The sequence below is a fragment of the Amia ocellicauda genome, chromosome 10 (genome assembly GCF_036373705.1).
Source record: "Amia ocellicauda isolate fAmiCal2 chromosome 10, fAmiCal2.hap1, whole genome shotgun sequence".
Taxonomy (NCBI): Eukaryota; Metazoa; Chordata; class Actinopteri; order Amiiformes; family Amiidae; genus Amia; species Amia ocellicauda.
This window is the reverse complement of record NC_089859.1, coordinates 862,976-876,990: the sequence shown is the minus strand read 5'-3', so window position 1 is coordinate 876,990 and position 14,015 is coordinate 862,976. Positions and strand designations below refer to the sequence as shown.

The 14,015-nt window shown below is 41.6% G+C and overlaps 1 protein-coding gene across 2 annotated transcripts; it reads right to left on the bottom strand.

The window, feature by feature from the left end:
* Window positions 1-536: 536 nt before the first annotated feature.
* Window positions 537-10,356, bottom strand: xiap (X-linked inhibitor of apoptosis). Of its 2 annotated transcripts, XM_066714677.1 has the most exons (7): window positions 10,252-10,356; window positions 5,634-6,481; window positions 5,061-5,160; window positions 4,873-4,951; window positions 4,204-4,243; window positions 3,779-3,967; window positions 537-3,011 (listed from the first exon to the last, which is right to left on the bottom strand). In XM_066714677.1, exons 2-7 carry the CDS (start codon window positions 6,454-6,456, stop codon window positions 2,818-2,820), a joined length of 1,425 nt encoding a protein of 474 aa, XP_066570774.1. In that variant the 5' UTR covers window positions 6,457-6,481; window positions 10,252-10,356; the 3' UTR covers window positions 537-2,817. The 2 variants fall into 2 exon arrangements, with proteins under 2 accessions (XP_066570774.1, XP_066570775.1); XM_066714678.1 differs by lacking the exon at window positions 3,779-3,967.
* Window positions 10,357-14,015: the final 3,659 nt, after the last annotated feature.

Here is a 14,015-nt window from a genome sequence, read left to right as displayed (position 1 = left end):
TGTCTTATTAAATAGTCTTTACAGTCATATTTAAGAGAATGAGACAGTACAAAGACACTCTGACCCCCAGTTGCTATATGTAAATTGTTTTTCAGATCGGTTATATGGGGTCTTTGTAAGGTAAACCAGGCAAAAATTACGAAAACATGAGATACAAATCTAGTGTAATGTAGTCTCTCATTACAAAGTTTGGCAAAATGTATACAAATACCACAATAAGGACAATATAAACAATTGCGTTAGCAAACAATCTTATGGTCTCTGAACTGAATGTGAAATCTTTTTTTTGTTAAACTGGTTTTGTGTCATCATTTCATTAGAATCTGAAAGGAAGGTGAAGTCGGCCCAGGGGGGTGTGGGCTGTGGTTTGTGCAGCAGGAAACATGGACACGGGGTTAGGGACCAGGCACCATTTGTGTGCCATAGATAAGGCTTGTGGATTTCCTGGGCCTGCTTATCAGGACTGATCCAAACAGAAGAGCACATCTCGAATACCATGAACACACTCAGTGGAAGACAAAAGCAATACTGCCACACATTTTTCAGAATTATTTATTTTAGATACCACTTATAAAGACAGCCCCCCCCCAGCTTGATTCCAGAGTAAGGATCATTTAAAAATAAAAAAATACCTAAATAGAAAGTTATATATGTGTGTAAAAAAATACAATGTGTGTACAGCTCTGCAGGCTAGATGACTGCATCTGATTATTTTACAAAAGCCTGTCAGCTAAAGTTTTCAATGGCAAGATAATGTGGTCATTGCACAGTTTTCCAAATTCCCTTCTCGTACTGGACAGGTTTGCTTCAGTTCAAATGTGATCTAAAGTGTGTAGCGGGTCAGGATTGCATTCTTCTGACGGGACAGTGGACTGTAGGGTTTCATAGCACAGAAGTTATAATATTCCCTCTCAATGCCATTGGTTAGCGCAGCAGCAGTTCAGCAAAAAAAGCAACTTTGTTTTTCTTGCATTTCCATACGTGCTTCTATGGTTTACACTAAAGATCATAAAGCATTCGCCATAGCAATGCACTACACTAACATAGTCCTGCACAATTCCACCCCAAGGAAGCGAATTCACAAAAATAAATACATGGGGTTGTATTGAAAGAGCATCCATACATTTCCAAGATTTATTACATTTGTTTATCTGTTGCCTTTTCACAAATGCTCAAGTATTCATGAAGATGTACTTGCATATATCTGATTACAATTGCTGATCTAGATTGGAATGTCGGTTATCAAATCTGTGAAATCAGCTCTAGTGTATACAAAAGAAAAAACAACACAATAGTAAGGTGCTATACAGTTCCCTAACATGGGGGGGGGGGGGGGGAAATAAAATGAACAGGACAAGAATAAAATATCACAAGACTGCACTGATTAACATTAACAGTGCATTTAGTTTCAATTAATTACATGACAAAGCATTTAAAATTACAGAAAAACTATATTACATAAAACATATGCAAAATCATATATATATATATATATATATATACACAGATTACATTTTTCAATAAAATTGACCCTTTTCTTGTATATTTACCCCTTTTTTAATTGAACAAAATGTCTGGAAAGTAATAATTATTCCTGGTTTAAATTAAACTGGTCTCTTTTAATAGCAGCGTCGTTTCAAAATGTTTAGGAAGGTGAAAGGCACTGAAGCACAGACCTGTTCACAGCCTGGGTTTAAAGAGAAACACCTGTGCACACGTTGCTGCCCAGAGGACATGCATGCAGCACACCTTTCCAGCTACTGTATCGAGCTCTGAAGTTTAAAATCTGATCAGGATGTGAGTGATGACACGAAAAACACTGACCTAAAGCACATTATTAAGATTACAACTTGGCTTTGTGCGGAGAACATACTCCGAAACCCAAGTGCATGTTTTGTCCATGCAAGTAAAGAATGATCGCCCAGTGATCGCTGTGGTTGGTGACAAGCTTTTCGGCAACTCTGCTTCAGTTCAGAGATAGAGATAGAGAATGAGATAATGGCACAATGTTTCTCTCACAAAATGTTAGCTTTTTTCACAAGTAAATTCTATACTTGGAAAGATACATTCAAAGCCAGTAGATGTAATTGTTACAATTTAGTTTTGAAAATTCTAAATCCAACACTCTTCAAAGAAAAGCGCTGCTGAAATATTCTGCAAGTCTCTTAAAAAAAATCCTGACAAAAAGAGCACTTTCAAACAGCATGGAGTTAACTGTTAAGTCCTACTTTCTAGGAAAACATGTTGTCCTGTTAAGCAAAGCAATTGATTCATGGCAATAAGTAGTTCATTAAAAATGTTATGGTGATCTGGCTTCATGGAAGAGATACGCTATCAAATACCACGCGTAGCTGGCGGATTAAATAATGCACTTGTGGTCAGATAACAGGGCTGACTCAAGAATAGTAGCATTATATACAAACAGTAGTATTAATAATTAGTAGCAATAACAGCATCATGCTAGTCAATGATTTGGCGTAAGGATTCCTTTACCATCCCCTGTGTTCCCTGACTCCCTATTGGTTTCATTTAAATATTTTTTTTACAGAATAGCAGTAAAAATATCGGCAACAAGAATTTCAAAAGTGGTAGAAGGCGAGAGAAAGCGGTCCGTCGGGTTTAGAAAGCCCACCGTTGTGAAATCTCAGTTGCAGTCTGTCGATTAATTCACACAGAAAAATAAATAAATGATTTATGTAAATTCACTTCAACAAAATAATGTAGTCTAGGAAAAGGTTTACTACTATTGGGTCAAATCTATAAAACAAACAAAAAAAATTGTATTAAGAGTTTTTGGTACAGCTGTTGAAAAGGAGATTAGGAGATGTAGGTTTTGACTTTCTGCAGGATCTGTGCGCAGCAGATGGGGCACTTGGAGACGGACTCGGAGCAGCGCTTGCAGGTCACCAGGTGTCCGCAGGGGATGAAGACAACGGCAATGTCTCTGTCCATACAGATCTTGCACTGTTTCTCTCGCTGCAGCTTTCGCAGCTTCTCCAGGGGGTCCTCGTCTGCCACACAGACAAAGAGACGGGGCACGTGAGCATGGGGGGGGACATTTTGAGGAACGTTACCAACAAGATTATAAAAAACATGATGCATTTCCGTGCATTTAGTCATTCACTGAAATTCAAAATAATCAAATGCGCACGCACACGCACACACTAAATGAATGCGTTTACGCAGAAGAAAAAATGTACATAGAAAAACAAAGTGTTGTAAATCATGAATGGTAACTGAGAGCGGTCTGATACTCATTAGAAATCCTTGAAATTATCCAAGTGGAAAACTTCACTGGCAAATAATCAATACAAGTAAATTTGCCTCGGCTAACAAACAGCTGGCATTCTCCACAAGGGGGAGATGACAAGACGGGGATGAAAAAAAGATGTCTACATTTGTGGCCTCTGTCTTTAAATGGAGGTGTAGAACAGCATCCTGCAGGTACCTGTGCAGTGCTGTGCTGGTGTGTGGAAGACCACGGTAAATGAGAAAGTTGACCCTGCCATGCCAAGTACACAGCCACAGCAGACTGATAACATCACTGGGTGTGGGCTGAAGATATCTCCTGTACCTAGTACGCCACTTTGTAACTGAAAGCTTTTATCCAGCCCTAAAATAAATTAAATGCTTTTCAACTACACACAGAACAGGTCGCAACCAGTGTGTCAAACAAACTCTCCTCCTTTATACTTTCTGCTCTTATAGCCTGATCCTCGTAGTGCCGGTCAATATTCTGCGACACTCTTTTAAAAGGCTCTCAGCAGCTGTATTTTACCATCGTTCTGCGACTCCTCCACATCATTTTCTAGGTCAGCATTGAACAGGTCTTCCACCAGAGGCTCCACAGTCTGGTACCCTTGGCCCGTACTGCGGATTCTCTCTAAGATTTGCCTCTCTACTTTGGATGCATCCAGGCCCATTTCCAGCGCCTTCCTCGCGATCTCAGACTGCATTACACTGTTCCCTGAGGAAGAGCGGAAGGTTTCTTAAGCTCAAAATGTTCCCAATGTCCTCAGAAAACACAAAATGACTGAATTAAAAAAAAAAAAAAATTCAATATGTCTGAAAGACTTCAGTGAATTTTGAATTTGGAATTTTACTCTAAAAAAACTGCAGTGTGTGTGTGTGTATATTATACACACACCTAGATTTAGGCTCCGGTATATAGTTGAATAGAAAAATATCAATAAAGGCACTTACCTCTTTCTTGTCTTGATGGTCCATTTTCAAAGCTGTCTGCCTATAAAATAAAAGTGGCCATTTTACACACAGTAAATGACAGTAACAATCCGTGAAACAACCACATTCTCTTGAAACAGCCATAGTCCTAAATGGTCAAATAAACAGATTAATGAATATAATTTTATTGTAGTCATTGATTTCATTTCATTCGATTGCAAATCCCCATATGATAGGAAATGACCACAAACAAGATTGTGAAACTCTTAAAAGTCACCCTTGTAAGGTCGAGCAAGTGGTTGTTTCTAAAATGACCATATACATGGGTGCGTGAAATACATTTACTCAAGCTGAGCCAACCAAGAATATTTTTTTTCTGCAGGGACGTCCTGACAAGATTTCTTATCTACCATATATACAAGAATGCTAGAATTTCACAACAGAGCAAGGGACCCTTTCTGTTCGGTGTCAGTCGGTGAAAGAGCTCTGGAAATGTCTATACATAATCAATTATGTTCTCTCACTGTGATGTCACGATGGTTTATTGCTGGACTTCTGGGAAGGAAACCTTGTATTACAGTTCAACAGCTGTGTGTCATGAGGATTATTGACATCAAAAGCCAAATAAATGTTCATTCAAATGTACAATTTGACATTTAAAAGTATGTATAAAGAGCCGTCTTTACTTACAGCCAACTGTCCTCTGGCGTCTCGTAACTGCACACTGTTCACAAACTCTTGACCTTTCTCCGACAGAAGAAAACTGCACCTGTTGGGGGTGGGGGGGAAAGACAAGTGAACCCAGAGGAAATCATGTTCTTAGTTTAACTGTGAACATGAAAAGTACAAGTAATGAAAGTGCAAGAAGCAGTTTGTACCCTGGATAGTACTTGGCATGTTCTTCCCAGGGGTCCTCGTCTGGCTGCCAGTCCTTCAGGCCCCCGTTGCAGTTGAAACACGTCACACGGTCCTCGACACCTGTAACGGGTCAGTGCCACACATGAGCAACAGCACCTGCAGGGGACGCGTAGACATCTCCCCCTTTTTTACAGGATTTAACTCAAAGTACATGTCCATATCTAAACTATCCGCTTGCTTCTGATGGCTCCCAATACCCAAATACTTTTCTGAGAAGTGAAAGAAGGAACATGAGACTTTAAATGGAATGGAAATGTTGATTACAGCAGAGGACTTCATACCTCAGATTTAGTGGATTTACAGCAATTAGATATGGGAAACGTTTGGCACTTTTTAAAAACGTGCCTTCCATTGGCAGGTGTCACTTCGCTGCAACTGCACTATGTCTTCTATCCTGTCACGATCGATGTGTTTATTGCATTACAGCAGCCACCGCTTTGTGTGTTTGAAAATAGATTTATTTTGGCATGAACTCCATGTCTGAATATGTGAATACAGAGAAGCACAAACTTCATGCTTTCCCCCTCCTGTACCTCTGTAGTAGAAGCCGGCCTGGGCCAGCCTCTCAGGGGCGATGGGATGCTTCAGGCCCTGGTAGCTCCTCAGGCGCTCCTCATACAACTCCATGGCCGCAGCCGGGCTCCTCGGGTTCTCCGGTGCTGGCTCCGAGGGGACGTTGTTGACTTCGTGGCCCAGGATGAAGAAGCAGTTGGGGAAGTGCCTCTCGTGCTCCTTCCAGGCCTCGTCCTCGGGGTCCCAGCCGCCCAGCACCCCCCCGCAGCAGAAGCACTGCACGCGGTCCCCCGTCCCAAGGTAAAACAGCCCCGCCTGGGCCAAGTCCCGCGGCCGGATTCTGATGCCCGAGGGCCACGTGGCGAAGGTCTTCAGGCGCTCGTCCTCGCGGCACATCCGGGGGTGCCTGGGATAGGCCGTGTTGTCCACCACCTCCCCCGTCCGCAGCCGGTACTCAAGGTCCTCGGCCTCCTCGTCGTACGCCGATCCGTTGGGCAGGGGCCGGGCCACATCTCCGTACCGCGTGCTGAGGCTGCCGTTGAGGAGGGGTGGCTGCACAGGGAGTCGGTGGGTGCAGCTCAGATAGGTGCACTGAGGGGAGACCTGCTGGTGTCTCTCTGCGGGGGCGTCCCCGTTGCGCCAGTTGTCCACCGTCTGCCGGCAGCTGAAGCACTGGACCCGGTCTGCCTCGCCGGTGTAATAGAACCCGGCCCGGGCCAATCTCTGAGGGGACACCAGATCCGAGCGTGGGAAGTTCTGGAAGGACTCTATCCGTGTGACCAGCCCTGACATGTCCATGCTGTGGTCGGCTTCGATATCCGTCTCCTGCTGAGAGCTGGCCATGTTGTCTCGGAGAAGATCTGAAGAGCTTTAAAAAAAAAAAAAGAGGAGGAATGAGCAAACAAGCAGCAGGGAAGCCCCACAGGCCAGTAGGTCATTTTTAGATATTCAGTTTAGGAGAAATTTAACTTAAAACATTTAACAGTGTTCAATAAAGGCAGATATCCTTGACAAATATACTAATCGATGCATGATGTGGAACAAACTCCAGCATTCGTCAAACGATCAATAGTTATATCTGTGATTTAGGGTGACTCAAAAGCAAACTAGTTGTCTTGAGGATCTCGTGGTCCTGGGCTGAAGACAACTGCATTACATTTAAGATCTCTGGCAGGGTGCAACTCGGTAAAAACTAAATATGGAAAGGAAATTAACCCTAACCCTTTAAATGAGAGACTGCTTTTGCCTTGGCACTCCCTCTGCCACACAATAAGAGTTGCTGCTACACAAGTATAGCCTAAACCTTGGCAACAGGAGTTGACAGAGAGCGCTGTGGCTTTAAGACGGGAGTCACATGCAGGCCCAGCCGCTGCCATGTGAGAGGCGGGGGAACGTCCTGTTCTCTGCCAGCCAATGCCCAGCGAGAAGTGCTCAGCTCAGCACGGCAGACAATGCAGCCCATCTCTGCTAATCTGTCACCATGTGGGAGCACTAAGGATTTGTATCTCTCCACCAAACAAACTCCAAATGGTTAATCGATGGCATTTCAAAACCACAACAGCCTATGACAATCATTGTGTCACCCCGTCGATCTGTTTTTATATATATATATATATATATATATATATATAGGGATTCTTTAACAGGACGAATGTGGAAACGGTACATTGCATAATTCTTGTTCCAGATGCAGCCAGACTTGAACTCCCTGGGTGGAGGGAGGGGGCGGGCCGTGGTGCTGAGCATGTGCACATTCTTCCAGGCTGTTTCATAATACCACCATTATTTCCCATCCCACTCCCTGCTCATTAAAATCCCCACTAACCTCAGGCCTTCCCACCACGTAATGTACATGATATGAAGGGAAAACACCTGAGAAACCAAAATGGCTCCCCTCCTAGATCTATTAATGCCCTTCAAAAAGAAAAAGTGTTTAAAACAGTTGAACAGTTCTTTAAAAATTATTTTGGTGGATTGCTATGGAGACAATGCCTATTTCACAGTGAAGGAAAGTAGCTATTCTGTCTCTCAAAACGCTCACAATGTCACATGTATCGAGGTTTGCAATAGCTCAGTGATGGGAAGATAACTAATTTGTTGGGAGTGTTAAGCTACTAATTTCCCAGACAAACACTGCTCTCTTCAAAGATAATATTCCTACTGTTTAAGCCAACATCTTTAAAGGTATACAAAGGGATTGCTTTCCCATCTTTGAGAGACTGTATTAATTCAGTGTTTGATGTGCTCTCAGAATAAGCCAGTTTTGTGTTCGGATTCTGTCGTTTTGATTCTTTACCATATATCGAGCTGGCCATCATGTGGGAATCTCTTTTATTTTAATTTTATAACCTTCTCGCAACAACTGCTAGCAATCTGGTAGAAACTGTCCAAAGCGTGTTAACAGAAAATTGTCACCACTACGGTAGTAGTTTGGCATCTTAGTCAGCTGCAATAAAGGCCTATAACCTCCCACACACACACACACGCTGACATTTACCCTACGAACACTGAAACCATGGTCATGCTTTCAGATCTAGGTTATGGTTTTGTGTAAAATGATCGTGCCCTAGAAAAGAAAAGGAAAAAAACACAAAAAAATCCCCATTTATTTACTATTAAATCATTGACATTGATGGTAAAAACAAAACTGATACTTGAGGCAACCAGGTCATGAATCTCTGGGGACTCCACCTGCGCAGGGTTTCCCTTCAGAAAGTACCTCCACCTTATCCTCTGATCTCTATTCAGCTAAATCTAATCATTTTTCTTCTTCATCATCTTAAATTATCATATACTTTGGGATTTCTAAAAGTAAGTTAAAACCTTGTTGTTTAACATTTAAAAACATACTCTGTCGTGTAAAAATATGCCAAGTAGACCTCGTCTTTCTTCATTTCCAGGCTCTATCACGTACTGTGAAACCTGTTTCTCTGGGTAAGCTCTGCTATTTAACACCCTTGTGTTGAAAGAGGAACCTAAAAATTAACACCTCAGACATAATGAAAAAGCAGTTGGTCTCCAAAGGATTTATATGTTGGTATACAAGCACAAAATGTTATCGCATTTACCCAGACTACAGTTTTCAACAGATCAGCTTCAGCCACCTCTCAAGTTATGTATCCATTGGTTGCAATTGCTTTTATGGGAATTATGGATCTTTTCCAGTCTGGTGTCTGAGTGAGTTTTTTCCTTTTCCAGACTGATGCTGGATTTTGCAAGATTTAAGTTAACTTCTAACCAGATCAATAAAGCGACTGAGTCATAGGTCAGCTGAACAAAAAACAAATGACAATGTTTCACTCCCCTTCAGTATCCAACCAATTCCCTGGACGTGTGGCATAGTAAACTGCACTGTATAGGATGTAACAGCACAGAAACTCTAAAGACTAGATTTTTAACAAACAAACCAACTGGCAGATAGAATGGGCATATGTGCACTAGCTTTACCTGTTAAATTGGGCAAACTCAAATTCCTAAATTGTTGCTGCCAAACTTTGTACCATAAGCAGGTATTCTTGTCTATCTATTAAGGTGGGGTTTCATTTCACTTATTCGGGGACTCATTGAATTACAATGTTGAAGAATCCCTCATGAATTACATTTATACAAGAACTATATCATTAAAAATAAAAGCACTCTTATGTTAAAGATGAACAAATAGCAAATAACTTTTATCAATATGAACATCTTGTGAAATATTTATGTACAGATTCGCTGGATAAGGTTGACTCAATTGCAATGACTAATCCCTCCACTGTACCTGTACATACTGTTCTGTACAGCTGGAGAGACCACAATCTTAATGAACCTGTATTGCAACCAGGCAAAGTGAGTCATGAGACAAGTTCATTATGTAACATAACTGAAGATGACTGAGCGTTAGCAAAAATGTGGATCCACCCACAATGCAGTTGGCAAGTTTAATCTTTAGAAACTTCATATATAGCACTATACACAGCAATCCTCTGCATAAAGACTAGGTTGAAAAATACAGTTCATGTTTTAGATTTCCTTAAAATGCATAACCTCCTTAACCACTTCGCATATAAACCTCAGTGAAATAATGCAACCTGTACTGTAATTAAACACAGCCACAACAATGCCAAAGTGCATCTGGAAATGAGCACCACATATAAACATATGGACAGCAACCCGTCAGGAATGCAGGGAGAACAGAAAGCAAAAGTAACTGGACAGGATCTGTTGACACCAGTGCGGCCCTCAGTAAAACACGTTACTGCGCTCATTGTCCGCATCACTGTCCGCGCCGGAGCAGCTCTCCCCGCAACGAGCGCCTCTCACGCCGGTCTGTCAGCGGACCAGCTCTCCACACACAACGCGCTGCTCACGCCACCCCGCGGCGCAGACACTGTGACCTGCGTTCAAGCTGCGAGGCTGCGCCTGGCTCTGCAGAGGGAGCCGGACCAGAACAGCGGCGGAGTAAGCGCGGAGTAAGCGCGGAGTAAGCGCGGAGTAAGTACCGGCTGCTGCGGATTTAAAGCAGCCCCGAGACGAGCAGCTCCCCTCTGACAGCAGGCTGATCCCCGGCGCCTGTGAATGCCAGTCAGCATGTGGATCTGAGCTTTTACCACACGATTTCTAATGGACGTGTTGCTACTGAAGAAGTGATGTACCGACCTGCGCCTTCCTCGCCTCCTCGTCTTCCTCGCCCTCCGCGCTGCGCTGCTCGCGGCCGGCCTGCGTCTTCAGTAAAGAGGCGGACGTGACGTCGCTCCCGTGACGCGTCTGTGCGCATGACTGCTCTGCACCCGCTGCGCTGCGGATTTGATGCTTTTGGGGGGTTTTGGCACTGAGGACTGAGGATTTGTTTTTACATGACATGTTTTGAGCTTTTTTGTAATATTCAAGTTTATATAATATGTATATTATTATAAACACATAGTAATTGTTAATATTATACAATCTTTCTTGTAATTGTAATCTCCTTCATTGAGAGCAGTTTTTATTCCAAAGTACTTATTTAGATACACCCTAAAGCAGGGGGTCTTCACCTGTGGGGTGCAGAGGGGGTCCAGGGGAAGTGTGAGGGGCTTCCCAGCTGTAAACGTCCAGTTTTTTTTTTTCATTATTGCTTCTGCAAAAACAGCTCATTGAATCTTGTTGAATAGCAATGTTCAGTTTCCTCCTGTCCTGGGCCACAATCTGCTTTCAAATCTCATTATGTAATGACTGGATTAAAAAGCCCTCACAGATTGCCATTGTGGTTTAATAAAATCACTCATGTGGGTATAGTATAACCTACTATAGTAGTTTCCATGGAACACCATATATGGTATTACTGTTTCTTTTGTATCAATGTGGTGTACAATGAGAAGCAACTGTTCCTCTTTTTTAAAATTGAACAACCTAATTATTGAACCAAAAGCTTTGTATGAAAGAAAGAGGGGATTTCCAACTCAGGCCCTTTGATTTTTTTTCAAAGAACATAAGAACATAAGAAAGTGTCCAGTCGAGAGGAGGCCATTCGCCCCATCGTGCTCATTTGGTGTCCATTAATAACTAAGTGATCAAGGATCCTATCCAGTCTGTTTTTGAATGTTCCCAAACTTTCAGCTTCAGCCACATCGCTGGGGAGTCAGATTGTGACGCCTCTCTGTGTGAAGAAGTGTCTCCTGTTTTCTGTCTTGAATGTCTTGAAGCCCAATTTCCATTTGTGTCCCCGGGTGCGTGTATCCCTGCTGATCTGGAAAAGCTCCTCTGGTTTGATGTGGTCGATGTCTTTCATGATTTTGAAGACTTGGATCAAGTCCCCACGTAGTCTCCTCTGTTCCAGGGTGAAAAGGTTCAGGTCCTCAGTCTCTCAGTAGGACATTCCCTTCAGACCTGGAATAAGTCTGGTTGCTCTCCTCTGAACTGCCTCTAGAGCAGCGATATCTTTCTTGAAGTGTGGAGCCCAGAACTGTCCACAGTATCCAGATGAGCTCTAACTAGTGCATTGTACAGTCTGAACATCACTGCCCTTGTTCTCAATTCTACACTTTTGACAATATACCCTAGCATTGTGTTTGCCTTTTTTATTGCTTCCCCACATTGCTTGGATGGAGAAAGTGAGGAGTCCACATAGACTCCTAGGTCTTTCTCATGCGTTACTTCATCTAATTCTATTCCTCCCATAGTGTAATTATAGTGGACATTTTTGTTACCTGCATGTATTACCTTGCACTTGTCCACATTGGATTTCATCTGCCAGGTAGATGAAATTCCAGCTTTTACAGACAAGCACAGTCTGTAAAAGCAGTGGCCTGTAGTTTGCATTCATCTTCCCTAGAGTCTTACAGGGGGTGGCAGTGAACTGACATCTATTTATTTATTTATTTTACTGGTGTAGCCTAAAACAATTTTCGTAATCTATTGTATTTTGCAGCCAGAAATTGTTTATTTTTACCCAACCAGATTGGTCCCCCCCAATGTGTGACTCAGTATTTCGCCCTTGCTGAATGGGCTGTGTATATCTGTGCAGTATATGAATGAGCTGAATGTGGAAGTAAGCAAAACAACCCTACTTTATTAAACACATGCAGTTGTATGAACTAATACCTTCTAAACAACACCCTTGAGAAAGTCTAAAACTAAATTAAGTAAATAAATAAGCAAATAAACTATTCTCCTCATAGTGCAGCTTGTGTTTTATTCCAGTCAAACTCAATGCTCCAGTGAAGTTTATAGATCATAATCTGATTTATTCTGACTTTCGTTGATTTCATATACTACCACTTAATATGGCACGCTTTCTCTTGTGAAAGTATTTATTACTTATTACAGTTTTCTGGGGTTTGTTTGAGCACATTTGTCCAAACAGAATTCACTTTTTCAAAACAGTTAATGCAGCCCCAAACTGAAACACATTGGCCAAAATGACACATTTCATTTGTAAAATGCATTCAGACTCTCAAAACATTAAGTATAGGAAACAAATCAAATAAGTCCATCAAAACAATATCAATTGTCATCTAATGAAAAGTTCTTTCCATCAGCTATTTCACAATGACACAACAAACACTAATTTTGAGTATCACTATGACATGGTCAGCCCTGAGTTCACGCTCTCTACATCTATGGTCTGCATGTTGGGAAAATTAGCATAAATGGTCAGTAAACACTTCAGCCCAGCATGAGCTGTACTCATGTTGTGAGTGAATCATATAAAAAAGTAGAAACAAATTCACTCAACCGCACAAAATACGCTGTCAAAACATTTTACTATATTCAGTTACAGTAGAGTTCCTGATACATCGAATGAAGCTGGAAATACTTTACAGTAAACATAAATCAAGTCCTCTGAAGATACTCAGGACCAAGATGGTAGTTAAAACAACATATATATATATATATATATATATATATATATATATATATATATATATATATATTATAAAAAAGGCAAAAAAAATTGTTACAAAGGTTGGCATATCAGGCCTCACCAGCTCTCTCTCTTCAGGGTGTACAAGAGGTCGTGCAATGCAATGAAGTTAGGTGTGCTGTATTGAATGGGCCAACAGTAAAGAACAATCACTGTGGCTCTGTGACCAATGAGCTCCTCCCACGTCTGCTCACTCTGGGCAAATTGAATTGCACTTCATCCACATATATGAATACATCTGGTGACACATTTGCCTCAAGAGCAACACAACATGAACATGGGTAGCCATTGTAAGTGTCTGCAACTAAATATTTGTAAAGAAATGCATCACTGTGATGAGCCCTGACCTGTACAGTCTGGGACCTAATCTCTTCTCTCTATCACTGTTCCTGTCAAAGGGTTCCCTGTACAGCTGTTTCATTCTTAGTTGGTGTGGATTCAAGACCTGGTCAGTAGTTGCCAGACTGACATTTTGTGCATTCCTAAATATTTGATGTTCATGTATATTTGTAGTCTGGGTCTCCCTCAAACATACTGAATTGTATGAAACTGTTACGAACACAGTACAACAAAGTAATAAACATAAGCAAAGCTTCAATACAGAATAAGAAGTCAGAGTTGCTTGTTTTGGTCCAAAAATGAAAAGTACTACAAGTTTATTAACACACCACAGTTATACAAAGTTAAACTAAGTTGTGACAATCTGCATTCGCCCCTGTCACTTTAAGGCAGTTGACTTTTTGCGTTTTGTGATGTGGAACCGTTACAAAGTCTTCTAAAGTACAGAGAAGGCATTCCCATCCAGCTAAAGATGGTATCTATTATTCTGCAGGGTGGAAGGGGAGAAAAGAAGCAAAACCAACATAACGTCTACATTTATAATTAATTAGTTCTAAACCTGACTAACCAAAACATATGGAGAGGATATGATACTCACAGCCTTGCCATAGGAAGCCAAAAAGAAAAGACAATTGTAAGTGGAAGAAAAGAAAGAAAACAAGTTTACATAACCAAAACAAAC